The sequence below is a fragment of the Ranitomeya variabilis genome, chromosome 1, assembly GCF_051348905.1.
Source record: "Ranitomeya variabilis isolate aRanVar5 chromosome 1, aRanVar5.hap1, whole genome shotgun sequence".
Classification (NCBI taxonomy): Eukaryota; Metazoa; Chordata; class Amphibia; order Anura; family Dendrobatidae; genus Ranitomeya; species Ranitomeya variabilis.
In genome coordinates this window covers 664,759,714-664,778,107 of record NC_135232.1, presented here as the reverse complement: position 1 = coordinate 664,778,107, position 18,394 = coordinate 664,759,714, and the positions used below count along the sequence as shown (strand labels likewise).

General features: G+C 42.2%; 1 protein-coding gene across 1 annotated transcript in view; it reads left to right on the top strand.

Annotated features, from left to right (window-relative positions):
- The window catches only part of SPRED1 (sprouty related EVH1 domain containing 1), a 69,598-nt gene extending 55,670 nt beyond the window's left edge, over positions 1-13,928 (top strand). The window contains exons 5-6 of the mRNA XM_077263627.1: positions 7,500-7,649; positions 12,348-13,928. Of these exons, the coding sequence (XP_077119742.1) occupies positions 7,500-7,649; positions 12,348-12,992 (795 nt within the window). The 3' untranslated portion in view covers positions 12,993-13,928. The remainder of the gene's footprint in view (positions 1-7,499; positions 7,650-12,347) is intronic.
- Positions 13,929-18,394: the final 4,466 nt, after the last annotated feature.

The window sequence follows — 18,394 nt, the reverse complement described above, 5'->3', positions numbered from 1 at the left end:
AATGTTGGAATCTACAATTGTCCAAAATGTCTTGTTGCTGTATCATTAAGATTCCCCTTCACTGGAACTATAAAAAACAACCACATACCATTACCCCCCTCCACCAACCGTTACAGTTGGCACTTTGCAGTCAGCTGCTCGGCCATGAAAACCTGACAGGAGGCTCCCGGTGCCCAGTATTTTCTGCTGATGTTAATACCAGAGAAGGTTTGGATTACTGCAGTTACCAAATCAGCAGGACCGAAGGGGACTTATATGCACTGTGTGCCAGAGCACTCTGCAAACCCACTGTGTGGTTAGGTCCTTGATTGTATACACCTGTAGCAATGGGTGTGAATGAAAAACCTGAATTTAGTTGTCATAATACTTTAGGCCAAACAGTGTGCAAACATGTGTGTATGTATGTGTGTGTATATATAATGGCACTTCATGGCTGAAAGTGTTGGCTCCCTTGATATTGTTACAGAAAAAAAGGCAAATTGGACATCATTTCACACACAAAAAAACAAAACAAAAATGTGCCAGACAAAATTGTTGGCACCCTCAACTTAATATTTGGTTGCCCACACTTTGGAATAAATACCGTATATACTTGAGTATAAGACGACCCGAGTATAAGCCGACCCCCCTAATTTTGCCACAAAAAACTGGGAAAACTTCTGACTCGAGTATAAGCCTAGGGTGGGAAATGCAGCAGCTACTGGTAAATTTCAAAAGTAAAAATAGATACTAATAAAAGTAAAATTAATTGAGACATCAGTAGGTAACGTGTTTTTGAATATCCATACAGATATTTGCCCCATATAATGCTGCACATGGCCCCATACAGATATTTGCCCCATATAATGCTGCACAAGGCCACATAAGATGCTCCATACAGATATTTGCCCCATATAATGCTGCACATGGCCACATAAAATGTTCCATACAGATATTTGCCCCATATCCTGTTGCTGCGATTAAAAAAATAAAAAATCACATACTCACCTCTCAGGCCCCCGGCACTTGCTATACTCACCTTTCCCGTTCCACCGCCGACCACTGCTGTGTCTTCCCCGTCCTCTGCACTGACTGCTCAGGCGGCGCGCACTAATTGCGTCATCGCGCCCTCTGACCTGAGCATCAGTACAGAGGACGCAGAAGACACAGCGGCGCCGACGGTGGAACGGGGAGCAGGTGAATATCGCGCACTTTGTTATACTCACCTGCTCCTGGCACGGTCCCTGCATGTCTGTTCCCTGGCACCTGCAGCTTCTTCCTGTAGTGAGCGGTCACATGGTACCGCTCATTACAGTGATGAATATGCGGCTCCACCCCTATGGGAGTGGAGTCCATATTCATTACTGTAATGAGCGGTATCATGTGACTGCTCACTACAGGAAGAAGCGGTCAGCGTCGGGGAACAGACGTGCAGGGACCTCGCCAGGAGCAGGTGAGTATTATTAGACCGCTGCCGCTCCCCCTCCCCTGCCGACCCGTGACTCGAGTATAAGCCGAGAGGGGCAATTTCAGCCTAAAAAAAGGGCTTATTCTCGAGTATATACGGTAACTGCAATCAATCGCTTGCTATAGCCACCAACAAGCTTCTTACACCTCACAACTGAACTTTTGGACCATTCTTACCGAATGAGCAGGAGGCAGAGAGATCTGAGTCCATTTTTCCAATGATATCCCTTCGGTGGGCTATGGGAAAATGGCCGCCAGAGGCAGCGCATGCACAGATTGAGATCTTGGGAGACTTGATCTATCCAGATTTATCAGTTATCAAGCGAATAGATGAATGCTTCTCCCGAGTATCCCTTTAATATTGTTATAACTTAAATTCTGTGACTTCTGTCACATTGCGTATTAATTTTACCAGAAACACATCCCAAATAACTAGGTTCTCCATTGAGTAACTCGTCTTCGCACATTTTATATTTCTTCTTGTCTCAGGCCACAGCTTAATGTAAACAGTTGAGCACTTTCCTGTCTCAATTCTTTCTCTTGTGTTTTTTTTTCCTCCTTTTCTTGCCTTTTGCTGTGTCGCCATGGAGTGTTTCCATGGTAACGTCACCTTGTTTATAAAGTGGGTCTTCATTGGCATGCTGTTGCCCACTCACTTGCAGCACCATACTTTGCCTGTGACTACATAGAAGTGTATCTCTTCGTCCTGCTTTAGACCGTATTTGGCGGATGGGACTCGGGGCGTTAATGTCCCTCATCTGTCCTTCAACTCTGCAGTTTTTCCCAAATCGGACAACCGTTTCCTATAAACCTCCGAGCACAGATGTCAAAAACTCAGAGTCCTAAAGAGACAGTAGCCTAGTTGGTGTTTTGAGCAGTAATGGAGATGTGAAAATCTTCGCTATGATTCTGTTTTGTCTTCAGACAGACGTTGATGTGGGAGGCAGAAGCCGCCATTAACAGGTTGTTTCTGATCTGTCGCCCAAGTGTCTACATTGTGCTTCTAGTCGCAAAATTTGTCAGGAAATGTTTATGGCAGACGGTCCTATTCACAATATATCGGTGCAAGTTCACCAACGATGGGCCATAATCCTACAAGCCCAGAGATGGAATCGCCATGTCAAATATTGAAGGGATTGTCCACTACTGGAAACTACTTATTTCACAAAAAAACCACATTATTCTCACTTCCTGGAACAGCGGCCTGTCAACAATGTCGATGCTGCGACTTTCCTGTTCACATGATATTGTCATGTCATTTGAGAGCTGCATTCCATCAGTGGGCGATGATTGACTGCAGCGCTGATAGAACATAACAATGTCACATGAACTACGGGAGTCAGAGCACCAACATTGCTCTAACACCCCCGGTCCGACTCGTGACAATATGACTTTTTTGTTTTAGGCAGAACCCACTATGTAGCAGACTTCCCTTTTAGTTTGCGTTTCCAGTTTAAGCATTAAAATATACTGTCTATTTTATTTGTTGCTCTTATTGTAAAGCAGAAGTCTCCACTTAATCCAAAATGGTAATGATACTGTGCCCATGTACACGTTCTGCAGTCCTTCTCAAATTGAGAGGCATCCCTAATTGTTGAGGTGCTGCCTGGTAGACCGTTTCCATAGAAGTGATTCTTTGTGGCAGTCTTTTCCATGGCTACTGCAACTTATAGTTTAGAAACATAATTAACTCATTCTGTACTTATGCGGAGGCCCATGCAACACCTTTGGTTTGCCTGGTGAGCCTTGGTGTCATCTTTGGTCTGCCTGGTGAGACTTGGTGTCATCTTTGGTCTGCCTGGTGAGACTTGGTGTCATCTTTTGGTCTGCCTGGTGAGACTTGGTGTCATCTTTGGTCTGCCTGGTGAGCATTGGTGTCATCTTTGGTCTGCCCGATGAGCCTTGGTGTCATCTTTGGTCTGTCCGGTGAGGCCTTGGTGTCATCTTTGGTCTGTTTGGTGAAGCTTGGGCGTTGTCTTTGGTCTGGCTGGTGAAGTCTGGGCGTCGTCTTTGGTATGCCTGGTGAGGCCTGGGCTTCGCCTTTAGCCTGCCTGGTGAGGCCCGGGGATCATCTTTGGTCTGCCTGGTGAGACCCGGGAGTCACGTTTGGTCTGCCTAGTGAAGCCTGGGCATCGTCTTTGCCCTGCCTGGTGAAGCCTGGGCATAGTCTTTGGTCTGCCTGGTGAGGCCTGGGCGTCGCCTTTGGTCTGCCTGGTGAGGCCTGGGCGTCGCCTTTGGTCTGCCTGGTGAGGCCTGGGCGTCGCCTTTGGTCTGCCTGGTGAGACCCGGGAGTCACCTTTGGTCTGCCTAGTGAAGTCTGGGCATCATGGTCTTTGGTCTGCCTGGTGAGGCCTGGGCGTCGCCTTTGGTCTGCCTGGTGAGGCCTGGGTGTCGCCTTTGGTCTGCCTGGTGAGGCCTGGGCGTCGCCTTTGGTCTGCCTGGTGAGACCCGGGAGTCACCTTTGGTCTGCCTAGTGAAGTCTGGGCATCATGGTCTTTGGTCTGCCTGGTGAAGCCTGGGCGTCGCCTTTGGTCTGACTGGTGAGGCCCGGGGATCATCTTTGTCCTGCCTGATGAGGCCCGGGCGTCTTCTTTGGTCTGCCTTATGAGGCCTTAGAAAAAGAATCTCTGGTCTGGACACTGCCTGTGATATCGGTTAAAGGAAATTAAGTCATGTCCTAGTTAGTTTTTATGCTGGAAATACACCAGAGCTACTCGTTGGACAGGCAGCAGCAATCTTTCTTGAATGCCCCATAAAAATGAGCTGAGCAGCTGTATTCTTTAGTAGACACCTCTTCGCTTCAACAGTCCTGTTTTATTACCAAGGGAAGATGTCAAGAGTGTTTTTTAGTTGGTCCCATGAAATCGATTTTGGTCAGATTTCACAAACATTGGGTTCAGACAGGCCAAGCACAATGTCTGTACTGACTATGTGTCTCCCAACCCGAGTTTACAGCCTCATAAACACAAATGTGACAGTAAATTTTGGTTGGGAAACCTGTGGTCAGTACAGGCATTGCACTCCGTTTATGGACCATGGAATATGCCCATGTGAACCTGGCCTAAGCATTACTGAAAACACATGTAACTGATTTGTAATGGTTTTAGTATATAATTCCTTTACCCAAATTGTAAGACACCAAAGCAGAACATTTCTCTGAAGGACTGCTTTATGAATAATTACAAATACACCACATCAAAACCCTTTCATGGGCAGCCCAATCTCCAGACCTGAACCCCATTGAAAACCTCTGGAACGTAATCAAGAGGAAGATGGATAGTCACAAGCCATCAAACAAAGGAGAACTGCTTACATTTTTGCGTCAGGAGCAGTGTGAAAGATTGGTGGAAAGCATGCCAAGACGCATGAAAGCTGTGATTAAAATCATTGTCATTCCACAAAATATTGATTTCTGAACTCTTCCTGAGTTAAAACATTAGTATTGTTGTTTCTAAATGATTATGAACTTGTTTTCTTTGCATTATTTAAGGTCTGAAAGCACTGCTTGTTTGCTTGTTTTGAAAATTTTGACCATTTCTCCTTTTCAGAAAAAAAAATACAAAATTTATTGCTTGGAAATTCGGAGACAAGTTGTCAGAAGTTTATAGATTAAAAGAACAATTTACATTTTACTCAAAATTATACCTATAAAGAGAAAAATCAGGCAAACTGAACATGTTGCAGCGGACTCTTAATTTTTGCCAGAGCTGTATATGTAAATTGCTAGATCTCCCAACTTTGAGTGAGAAAGTGAGTCAAGCACTGTAGTGCCCAAATGTTGTTTTATGCTAAGCTAGTACCTTACTCTCTCCCATTCCTTTTGTGTCCAAACATAAATTTTGCTCTTAGTGAGTATTATGGCCAACAGTACACTTCCCACAGTATGATGCCCAACAGTACATATCCCTCCACACAGTATGATCCCCCACAGTATATTCCTCCCCACACACAGTATTTTGTCCCCGCAGTACATTCTCCACACCCAGTGTAATGCCCCCCACAGTAGATTCATCCCCACACAGCCTATGATTCCTCCACAAAACATTGCCCCCCCCACACCTGCAGTAAATTCCTCCCCACACACAAACAAAATACATTCCCCTGAACACAGTATGATGCTTTCCATAGTACATTCCCCGAACACTAGTACATTCCCCTACTCTAGGGGTGGGGAACCATTTTTCTGCCAAAGGCCACTTGGATATTTATAGCATCCTTCGGTGGCCGTACAAAATAATCAACTTGAAAATTACCCTGTTATATTTGCAGAGCGGTAGAGTCGGTAACCCAAACCACTGACTCCGACTCATCAATTTCTGTGACTTCCGACTTCACAGCACTAGTCACTACTGAGCATGTACATAAAGTGCAGCACAGATTCATCTCATCTATGACTCCACAGCACTGGTCACTACTGAGCATGTACATAAAGTACAGCAAAGATTCATCTCATCTACGACTCCACAGCACTGGTCACTACTGAGCATGTACATAAAGTGCAGCACAGATTCATCTCATCTACGACTCCACAGCACTGGTCACTACTGAGCATGTACATAAAGTGCAGCACAGATTCATCTCATCTACGACTCCACAGCACTGGTCACTACTGAGCATGTACATAAAGTGCAGCACAGATTCATCTCATCTACGACTCCACAGCACTGGTCACTACTGAGCATGTACATAAAGTGCAGCACAGATTCATCTCATCTACGACTCCACAGCACTGGTCACTACTGAGCATGTACATAATGTGCAGCACAGATTCATCTCATCTATGACTCCACAGCACTGGTCACTACTGAGCATGTACATAAAGTACAGCACAGATTCATCTCATCTACGACTACACAGCACTGGTCACTACTGAGCATGTACATAAAGTGCAGCACAGATTCATCTCATCTACGACTCCACAGCACTGGTCACTACTGAGCATGTACATAATGTGCAGCACAGATTCATCTCATCTATGACTCCACAGCACTGGTCACTACTGAGCATGTACATGAAGTGCAGCACAGATTCATCTCATCTACGACTCCACAGCACTGGTCACTACGGAGCATGTACATAAAGTGCAGCACAGATTCATCTCATTATGACTCCACAGCACTGGTCACTACTGAGCATGTACATAAAGTACAGCAAAGATTCATCTCATCTACGACTCCACAGCCCTGGTCACTACTGAGCATGTACATAAAGTACAGCAAAGATTCATCTCATCTACGACTCCACAGCACTGGTCACTACTGAGCATGTACATAAAGTGCAGCACAGATTCATCTCATCTACGACTCCACAGCACTGGTCACTACTGAGCATGTACATAAAGTGCAGCAAAGATTCATCTCATTATGACTCCACAGCACTGGTCACTACTGAGCATGTACATAAAGTGCAGCACAGATTCATCTCAACTAAAACCCAGATCTTTAGATCAGAAACAGAACAGACATTTATAGGACATTTCATAACTTTCCCAAATTATTCTGAAAACATTTATAGCACATCCTGCACTGAACTTCTGATCCCAAATTATTATATATTTTAGGAGTCAGTCGGTCCACTTTATACCTGACTCCGACTCGGTCAAACATTTAATTAATTTCTCCCTAATGTGACGGCTGGAACTGCTGTGATGTTATATGGATGATGATGCTACTTGTAACTGCTTTTCCAGATTTACGTCGGTCTGGAGTGCAGGCAACTTTTTGCAATATGTTTTGTAAAGCACTCACAGCAGTTAGTCATACGGCACACAGATGTATAATTACACTGCAAGTCTCCTCACAGTGGGAAATTTATCACTAGTCACGTAACCTTTATTAAACTGGAGCAGTGGGAGAGTCTTGGTCATGTTTCACCTGTAGTCATGGCTTAGACCTCGCATGGCACACGCGGTGTGGCATCAGTTATTGCTTATCCAGGAGTATATGGATTCTTTTTTGCATTTTATTCAATGTAGTGTTTTATTTGTATCTTTTACCACAGACTATTTATTTATATATGTATGTCATGATTTTTCTTATGTCTGTCCTTTTTAGATGAGTAAAGAAGATAATTGCAGCACTCAGAACAATGACTCGTTTTTCCATTGTGACTCGATTCCAACGGATGAACTCTACCGCAGCTCCGCCATCAGGCCTTCTCCCTTTGAAAACCTTAATCCCAGAAGAGCCTATATGCACACCCAGGTGAGACAGCGAGGTGTTTGTATTGCTTCACCCACTCCTCTCCAGGGTCAATGGGTTCATATATTTTAGGTGTACTTTTAGGCTATGTTCACACGTTGCGTCTTCGCTGCGTTTTTTTTTCTGCAGGCCAAACCTGCTCTTTTGGCAATAAAGAAACGACTTACAAAAATGCAGATTGTGCTGCCTGTATTTATTGCTGCATTTTTGTTGTCTCGTGTGCAAGTTGATAAAATGTATTTATTTGCTGCGTTTTTATCTTGTACATTTGTCTCTTGTAAATGCTGACAGTTTAATGCTGGCCCCTCCCCCCCCCCCAAAAAAAAAGTGATGCAACTTTTTGTGCCAAAAACACAGGAAAAATTGGTACCTGTGTTTTTTGCTGCGTTTTCGCACTTATTCATTGTTTTGGAAAAAATGCTGCAAAAACTTTGAAAAAAGGGACATGCAGCATTTTTCCAATTCAGTCAGGAAAAAAAAAGCCTTTTGTGCATGAGATTCTTGAAATCTGATAGCTTCTATTGGTATTGTAAATCACAGCTTAAAATTTGCATTAAAAATTGCAGCAAAAACGCAATCTGTGAACATAGCCTAAGTGCTTTCACACTAGCGTCGGCACGGGGAGGTCGCAGTGCGTCGGCCCGACATACCGACGCATGCTGTGAAATAAATGCCCGACGTGGGCAGCGGAAGCAGTCTTACGACACTTACGCTGCCCCATTGTAAGGTCCGGGGACGAGGGGGCGGAGTTTCGGCCCACATGCGCGGTCGAAAATGGCGGACTCGACGCACAAAACAACGTTACATGTAACATTTTTTTGTGCCGATGGTCCGCCAAAACACAACGCAACCGTCGCACGACGGTTGCGACGTGTGGCAATACGTCGCAATGTGTCGTTAATGAAAGTCTATGGGGAAAAAACGCATCCTGCAGACAACTTTGCAGGATGCGTTTTTTCTCCTGGACGACGCATTGCGACTTATTGCAAATGACGCTAGTGTGAAAGTAGCCTAACACTTTCTCCAATGCTTATCAATGCTAGTCAGTACGTTTCTAGCTCCACAGGCCGCATACAGAGCAGTGAAAGTGAATTATCTTCCTCGAGTCTGCCTCCCTTACACACCTGTTTTACACACCCACAATAAGAGCATATTTGAATGTCCATGCGCATAGGGTTCATGCAATGCAAGTTTGGCTCATTTAAAGTTGTGGTGGGCTTTGTATTTTTTTGGCCCCAGGGGCCAAAAAGAAGGTAAGAGGATGTGATCTGTCACCCATTGTGAATGGTGTGATTGTGACATTTAAATTCTGCATGTGATAACAACTGGAAGGTGATCTCTACAGTACAGGAATTGTCAGACTTAAGTGGCCGGTGTGAAAACTAAAAGATTTCAGATTTAATTTTAAACTTAAGCAACTTGAAAAATTAGAAAAGCTTAAAAAAAAATTCTATAAACTATTAAAAAAAAAAAAAAAAAATTATTTTTCAAACAATACATTCCTATTTAGACTTAAAGGGTGTTCCCCTATTTTTAAGAATTATTCTAAATGGGACCAGATTTGAATAATAAAATATATTCAAAAGTATAAATAATAATCCACCCTCGCTTTGTTCCAGACCAGCAGCACAGGTTACTGTAGTGAGTGCAGAGGAGCACTGCCGGTTCAGGTGGCAAATATAGGATTTTTATTTTTTTTTAAAATGTAGTGTCTTAGGCCCGGTGAGAATCATTTTTTTAAAATGGGGGAAAAATAACTTTAATAAGTTAAAACATGTTAGGTTTTCCTTTTTTTTTTACATACTTTAAAAATGTTTTTCTTTTTTTTTTTTTAAAGGGTATGTTTAGTTTAGAGAGCCCATTTCCAAACATCATTATGGATTTCTACTGCCATAGATTGGGGTGTCCCATTTGTAAGGAGGAGTGTTGAGTAGTTAAACGGACTGTCTCACTGTGGATGACCCAACATGCTTAGGCTACTTTCACACTAGCGTTTTTTTGCATACGTCGCAATGCGTCGTTTTGGCGAAAAAACGCATGCTGCAAAGTTGTCTGCAGGATGCGTTTTTTCCCCATAGATTTACATTGGCGACGCATTGCGACGTATGCACACACGTTGCGTTGCGACGGTTGCGTCGTGTTTTGGCGGACCGCCGGCAGCAAAAAACGTTACATGTAACTTTTTTTGTGCCGACGGTCCGCCATTTCCGACCGCACATGCACGGCCGGAACTCCGCCCCCACCTCCCCGCACCTCACAATGGGGCAGCGGATGCGTGGAAAAACAGCATCCGCTGCCCCTGTTGTGCGGCGCATTCACTGCTAGCGTCGGTACGTCGGCCCGACGCACTGCGACGGGCCGAGTACGACGCTAGTGTGAAAGTAGCCTTACATTGCATGGATGACCTATTCATTTCAGTGGGCATTATGTATTGCTTTGTCTTTCTCTATGGTGGCATTGCAGAGAAACATAGCAACTATGAGTAAGGGTTTTTCTACCCGAAACGTGTAGGCATTTTTTAATACGTGCACATTTTACCAATTTTTTAATCCTATATGATTAACTACGATACTTTCCTGTGGTGCTGGAAAACATCCCCTTTAAACTGTGGAAAGCAGAGAAACAATACTCCTTGCCGGCTTCCTCCATAGATTACAGTTGATCTCTGGAGCAGGGTTATTGTCAGGGTTAACGATAGTGTCACCCATAGAAAACAATCTTATATGCAAAATTTCAGGAAGCATCATTTTCGTGTTTGTGCTTTTTTGAAAGTGAACTAATAAATTACACAGGTCAACAAAAAAAAAAAAATTTTCTGGTGTCCAAAATATTTTAATGAATTTAGGGTATTTTTGGGGTGCTGATTCTGAATATGTCATCAGTTTTGCCAGATTGGCTCAAGTTTTTGAGATTTTTGGTATCTTATTTATAGCACTTGTTGGTAAATGCGACGCATCATCTCATTAATTTCTTTGGATTAGTACTTGAACTGAGCAGTTCTCAATATAGTTTTGTGTTAATTAGTGTTCTAAAAGTTTGTTCATAGCTTGATCTTTGCACTAACTTTATGTTGTTGTCTGTTTTCCAGTGAAAAGCATGAACTCATCAAGAAGAAGTTGTCTTAACGATCCAGACTCATTCTGTTACATTTGTGGTGAATACACACTGCCAAAACATAGAAGAAACATAACAGACTTCGTAAAAAAAGTGTATTTTGCCTATTTTGGGGTTATGCTTGGGGACCAAGACAAGTTTTGGGCACCACACATAGTGTGCAAAGCATGTATCGAATTATTACGAAAATGGAGCAAAGGACAAAGAAAAAGCTTCAAATTTGGTGTTCCAATGGTGTGGAGAGAGCCAAAAAATCATCATGATGACTGTTATTTCTGTGCAGTGCAAGTGCAAGGATTCAATAAGCATAAGAAACGAAAATGGGAGTAACATGGAATCTGCAAGAAGGCCTGTCCCTCATTGTGAAGATGTGCCTGTACCTGTGTTTACCATAAATAACAGTCATCATGATGATTTTTTGGCTCTCTCCACACCATTGGAACACCAAATTTGAAGCTTTTTCTTTGTCCTTTGCTCCATTTTCGTAATAATTCGATACATGCTTTGCACACTATGTGTGGTGCCCAAAACTTGTCTTGGTCCCCAAGCATAACCCCAAAATAGGCAAAATACACTTTTTTTACGAAGTCTGTTATGTTTCTTCTATGTTTTGGCAGTGTGTATTCACCACAAATGTAACAGAATGAGTCTGGATCGTTAAGACAACTTCTTCTTGATGAGTTCATGCTTTTCACTGGAAAACAGACAACAACATAAAGTTAGTGCAAAAATCAAGCTATGAACAAACTTTTAGAACACTAATTAACACAAAACTATATTGAGAACAGCTCAGTTCAAGTACTAATCCAAAGAAATTAATGAGATGATGCGTCGCATTTACCAACAAGTGCTATAAATAAGATACCAAAAATCTCAAAAACTTGAGCCAATCTGGCAAAACTGATGACATATTCAGAATCAGCACCCCAAAAATACCCTAAATTCGATTAAATATCTTTGGCACCAAAAATGCTGTTGACCAGTGTTATATATGTTAGTAAAGCATGTACTGTCCTTGGCCAAGTGACGTTTTTAATTAAAAAGTCTTGTGTCTTCAAAGTCCCAGCAAGGGCAGGTGCAGATTGCCATTTTCTCCACACCCAAGAAAATCTGTCTGCTTATGCATATCATATGCCAGGTTCAGGCTAGGCTCAGGCCAGGCTCAGGCCAGGCTCAGGCCAGGCCAGGCTCAGGCCAGGCTCAGGCCAGGACCACATTTTCTCCGAGGTGGAGAGAAAAGAAAAGTTTCTCCACCTGCTCTCTGTCAGTCAGTGAAAATCAGACTGTATTCTGATGTCATCAAGTGCAGTCCAATTTTTTATTTTTTCCACTGACCCATAGATTTGAATGGGCGAGTGCCATCCGATTCTCAGATGCAAATCATGCATTCTGAGATTTTAATTTTTCCGTGGACCGACACTGTCCGAGAAGAAAGTTGGACATGTGCACAGTCCCATAGAATAAAAAAACACAGATAGCACTCATCCGAGTTCTACAGTCGTCTGCACCTGCCTTAAGTGATGCAGTGGCTATAACGTTATCTGCCCATTTCACACGATCACTTACCCAAGCCATCATTTCTTCCAGGTCCCTCTCAAGCCCCTCCGCCACGTCAGCTTCCAGGATGAAGATGAGATTGTGCGTATCAACCCTCGGGACATCATCATTCAGCGCTACGCCGACTACCGCCATCCCGACATCTGGAGGAATGACGCTGAGCGCGAGGAACATGAGATAAGTGCTCCTTTCACCAAGGTGGACTGTAAAAAGAACAATTATCTTTACTCTCCAGCTAACGGCAAAAACTCGCTCAAGGAGCAAAAAACTTCTGGGGTTTTTAAGACTCAGCCGACATCCTCTCTAAAAAAGCGAAGGAAAGAGGATGGAGAACGCTCGCGGTGCGTGTACTGCCAGGAGCGCTTCAACCACGAAGAGAATGGAAGGGGAAAGTGTCAGGATGCTCCGGACCCCATCCGCAGGTGCATCTATCAGGTCAGCTGCATGCTGTGTGCTGAGAGTATGCTCTACCACTGCATGTCAGACTCGGAAGGAGACTACTCTGACCCCTGTTCTTGCGACGCCTCCGATGAAAACTTGTGCCTGCGCTGGCTGGCTCTAGTCACTCTATCCTTCATTGCCCCCTGTATGTGCTGCTACCTCCCTCTACGAGCCTGTCACCACTGTGGGGAGATGTGTGGCTGCTGTGGGGGGAAGCACAAAGCCGCCGGATGACACCGTGACTCTGCAAACGCAGGAGGAATTTCTTAATTTGCCAGGTGGCTGCTGGAACCGACGCGGGCAGTTTTAAGGTGACGCCGATGAAAGTGGATCACACGTGGCGGACTGTACCGGAGCTATCTGCCTTCAGATAGGACCAGCGAGAATATGTAACAGTGCCAGTCTTGCATTAGATATATATATATAAATATATATAAATATTATTTTATTTTTTTCCTTTTTTGTAATTAATATTATTTTATTTTGTATTTGCCATTCCGGAATGAATGCCGATTATTCAGTCGTCTTGTAACATATGAACTACAGGACATCCCACCAGATGAGAATGTTTGATGAATGGGTGAATGTTTTCTCGGTAGAGAGGCGGTGAGGGAACTATAGAACAAATATATAGAAATATATATATATGTATGTATGTATACTTTTCCATGTCCCATCTTCTCTCCTCTGGTACTTCCAGAGCGTGAACTAATAACCTTGTATAGAAAAACGAGCGATTGGATGACCTACAAATATCCGAATGAATTTTTAGTGGAACTAAATAATTTCTAGTTTTATTCAAGTGATTTTTTCTGTATAAATAACAAATGTCTATATTTAACTAAATGTACGGTACAAGAAAATTTTAATGACTTTTGGGAGAAAGTTTCTTACAGCGCGCTCCTCACCCAGCTTCCCTTGTTTTCCTGTTGACATTTGGGACATTCCGGTATAGGGCCGAGTCCTGCTGCCGTGTTGGGTGACCATGCGTCTTCGGCAGCTGAATGGTTAAAGCAAAGCTGATTATAAATGTATTGTTTTTATTTTTTTATTTTTTTCCTGATGGTTTACTGTTTATTCAGCTTTTATCTGTTTCTCAAATCTACCTGTGTTATTTCACATTATTTATACACTCTGGTACATAGAATATAACACAAGTGTCAGATCCTTGTTTGTGCCTCTTTATTCTTGTGTGATGGTCCAATATGACAGTTTTGCAGAATTTTCACTTGAAATTGCTATTCTAGCCCTATTAGGTCTTCCTCTCACATGATAATCAGCACTACATGGCGGTTTATAGGGTTCCACGAAAACCATTAGCTCCAAGGGAGACTGTCCCTTTACTTTGCATGTCTGATATCCGAAGTCTTCGTTTATGTTCACACAATATATTTTTGCAGCAGGTTTTTCTGCACAAAAAATATTGCCAGGATGAAAAATTCTGCACAAAAAATGTTGCCAGGAAAACCGCTTTTGATGTTCTTCTTCTTTTTTTTTTTTACTGCAGCTCACAAAACTCAAAGCAAAAAAAATACCATGTGAATGAGATTTTAGAATTGTAATTGTAATCCCGCTAAAGAAAAAAGCTAGGACCAATGAATATTCCTATAAAGTCGTCTGCAAAACACTTTTGAACAATTGCGTTTGCTACTGACATCATTGCACATGTATGTAGTGTCTCGGAAGTCATAATGTAGACTATAAACTGTTGTTTCTTATCCCCTTACTGCCAACTGACGGGATAGTACGTCCGCTGGCAGTATCCCCCGCTATGAGGTGGGCTCCGGCGGTAAGCCCACCTCAAAATCAAGACATGTCAGCTGTTTTTAACAGCTGACATGTGCCCTCAATTTAAATGCACTTCTGGACGCCAGTCCGGAAATGCACACAGTGGCGACCCCCGTCACTTGATCGGGGGTCATTGCTGCGTTGCCATCACAACCAGAGGTCTCCTCGAGACCTCTATGAATGTCATAGCATGCCTGTAATTCTGCTGCATAGAGGTGATCTGAGCATCATCTCTATGTAGCAGAGCTGATCAGGCTATGCCAGCTTCCAGCCTCCCATGGAGGCTATTGAAGCATGCCAAAAGTAAAAAAAAAAAAAAAAAAAGTGTTTAAAAATATAAAAAATAAAAAAAACATAAAAGTTCAAATCACCCCCCTTTCACCCCAATCAAAATAAAACAATAAAAAAAAATCAAACCTACACATATTTGGTATGTTCAGAATCGCCCGATCTATCAGTAAAAAAAAAATTTACCTGATCGCTAAACGGCGTAGCGATAAAAAAAAAAGTCAAAATACCAGAATTACGTTCTTTTGGTCGCCGCAACATCGTATTAAAATGCAATAACGGGCAATCAAAAGAACTTATCTGCACAAAAGTGGTATCATTAAAAACGTCAGCTCATCCCGCAAAAAAATAATCCTTCACAAGGCCATATTGAGGAAAAAATAAAGTTATGGCTCTGGAAAGAAGGGGAGCGAAAAGTGAAAAATAGCTTCGGTCATGAAATGGGTTAAAAACCTTAAGTGATACAGACTTTTGGAGCACATATTCATGTTCAGCATATCAAAATGTATAAGATACAATAAAATTTTCTCAGGGGACAAGAACTTCCCTGAAATTTGTTGTGCAGTGTAATCAACAAGTATCGGGCTTGCGCCTAAGCATCACGAGGAAAAAAACAAAAAGGAATGGTGGTACAAAATATTTCACAAATATATCAACTTTATTATATATATATATATAACTGATTTTTGTTAAAAAAAAAAAAAAAAAAAAAAAAAAAGCAGCTTAGTCAGAGGGCTCATCCCCCGGAGGAAGCTTGGTGAAACGCGTGTTGGAGAGCAGGGCTGTACAACTAACAGGGCTCCACCTTATTACTATGCAAGTTTGCCTCCTATACTTTTCTAACTGATGTTAACCTTTAGGCCCGGGTCACACTTGCGAGTGCAATGCGAAAAATTTGTGCGAGTCTCTCGCATCAATACCCGGCACTGCCACCGGCACTCGGGACCGGAGTGTTCAACTGCATAGAAATACATGTGGCCACACACCGGTCCCAAGTGCTGGCGGCAGTGCCGGGTATTGATGTGAGAGACTCGCGCGAGTTTCTCACATTGCACTCGCAAGTGTGACCCCGGCCTTGGGGAAAGTAATAGATATGTGCATCTGAAGAAGCATTTTGTTTATAGAATTGGTTTGTTGTTAGCCCTCCATTGAGCTATTGTTTTTTTTTTTTAAACAAAATCTGTTATGAAACATAAAATATAACACGTGTTTCACCAAGCTTCGTCAGGGGGATTCACCCTCTGATGAAGCTGGGGTTTTCTTTTTTTTAACAAAAATCTATTATATATTATATTTAATAAAGTTTATATATTTGTGAGATATTTTGTAGCACCATTTTTCTTTTGCTTTATCTAAGGAAAAAAACGGCTTTTTTTTTTTCCCTGTACCAAAAAAAAAAAAAACACACAATGCAAGCAAACCTTTAGGGTATGTTTCCACGTTCAGGAAACACTGCGTTTTTGAAGCAGCGTTGAGCCGCAGCGTCAAACACGCAGCATCCAGATGTTACAGCATAGTGGAGGGGATTTAATGAAATCCCGTCTCCACTATGCAGTAAAAGACGCATGCGGCAGACCCGCAGAAACACACATGCATGTTTTTTTATGCGCGTCTTTTCAGAACGCAGCATGTCCTTACATTGCAGAAAAAACGCAAGAACAACGCAGGTGACCTGCCAGTGACCTCAGGTGCAGATTTGTTCAGGATTTTACCTGCATAAAATCCTGACTAAATCCTGATGCAATCCTGAACGTGGACACATACCCTTAGGCTAAGTCCCCCATGGGACAAATACATAAGGGATTTTTCAATGGAAATTGGCACCGTGTCAATGTATCCTGTAAACTCACCACTTATTTACAGGGGGAAATGTGCAAAAAATGATCTGACATTTTGGCAAAAAAAACTGCATTGGAGTTTGCAGCAGTGGATATAGCACATGAGAATGTACCCTCAGTGAGGTTATGTTCGCCAGTATTTTGTTTTATTTTATTTTTTTACACGTTTTGTTTAGGTTGACTCTAAAATATGTCAGAAAAAAATTGCTTAAAAAATGCTTGAAAAGCTTTGATTTTATCCTTTTTTTTGAAAATCGACTTTGTTCAGGCTTTCGATTGCATCTTAAAGAAGCTTGCTGATCATTCATTGTGCATTCTCCACTGTGAAGCCACTTTATAATAGAATCCAATGAGATGTCTACAAAATCTAGAGTTTTTATGTTTTTTTAACATTTTTGTAAGCATTTTTGATGCATTTATGCCTAAAAAAGAATAAATTATGATGTTTTAATTATTGTTTAATGAATTTTAAAAATGTCAGAAAATCATAAAAAAATTTTTTTACAAAAAATGCCCAAGAAAATTAACATTTCAGAACAAGAACATACCAAAAATATTCCAGCATTTCTGCTTAAAAAAAAAAACCTCGTAATGACCTGGAGAATCATAATGTCAGGCCAGTTTTAGCATTTGGATTTTTTTTTTTTTTTTTGACCACCCGAAAAAAATTGCCGTGTGAACTTTCCCTCAAGGTGTGAATCAACCTGGAGCAAATGTTAGGGCATGTGAATATGGAGTTTTTTGAGCAGAAACTGAACTGAAACTTTCCAAAACATCCTCAAAAACTGGAAGTTTCTGTTCCAAAACCTCAGTAAAAAGACTCGGGCCTTAATGCACCAAAGTGTTTACTCCAAAAATATCACTAAATTATTCTTTTTTTTTTTTTTTTTTTTTTAACTAAAGGAATTATCTGAAATTACGAAGAACATTTTTGACGTGCTGAAATGGAGCTGCTTTTTTTTCACCGGTTCATTCCCGTCTAAGACCGTTATGGCAGAACCATTTTCTGCTTTGTTCAGCACTCTGAGGCTGCCGTCACACTAGCAGTATTTGGTCAGTATTTTACATCAGTATGTGTAAGCCAAAACCAGGAGTGGGTGATACATACAGAAGTGGTGCATATGTTTCTATTATACTTTTCCTCTAATTGTTCCACTCCTGGTTTTGGCTTACAAATACTGAGGTAAAATACTGACCAAATACTGCTAGTGTGACGGCAGCCTTATAGATGTGATTGGAAAAAGTCTCGCATCCTCAGCCACCTCTCCATACAGCAGTTCCGAGAAGGGTATTGGGGGTACTTCAGACAGGTGGGTCATACATCATTCAGGACCACCTACTGTACATGTTCTGTGTTTTAATACTTTTTTTTTTAAAGGGAACCTGTCCGGTCCCCCATGTGTGGTAACCTAATTTGCATGAGCTGCATCATCGTCGCTTATGAAAATCTCGCACGTCACTCATTCCGGCACCATCACTGCGTCTCTGAAGCCAGGTGTACGCCTCCCAGCTTCAGAGGTGCGCATTTTTATGACCAGAAGCGATCTTCTAAACTTCTGGACGTGTGGTACCAAACAGGTTACCTTTAATCCCTTCAGGCTTCAAAAGCTATAAAACCCTTAGGGCTCATATTCACCTGCGAGAAACTCGGATGAGTCTCGCACGTCAATGCCCGGCGCTGCACCTGGCACTCAGATCGGAGCGTGCGGCCGCATAGGAATA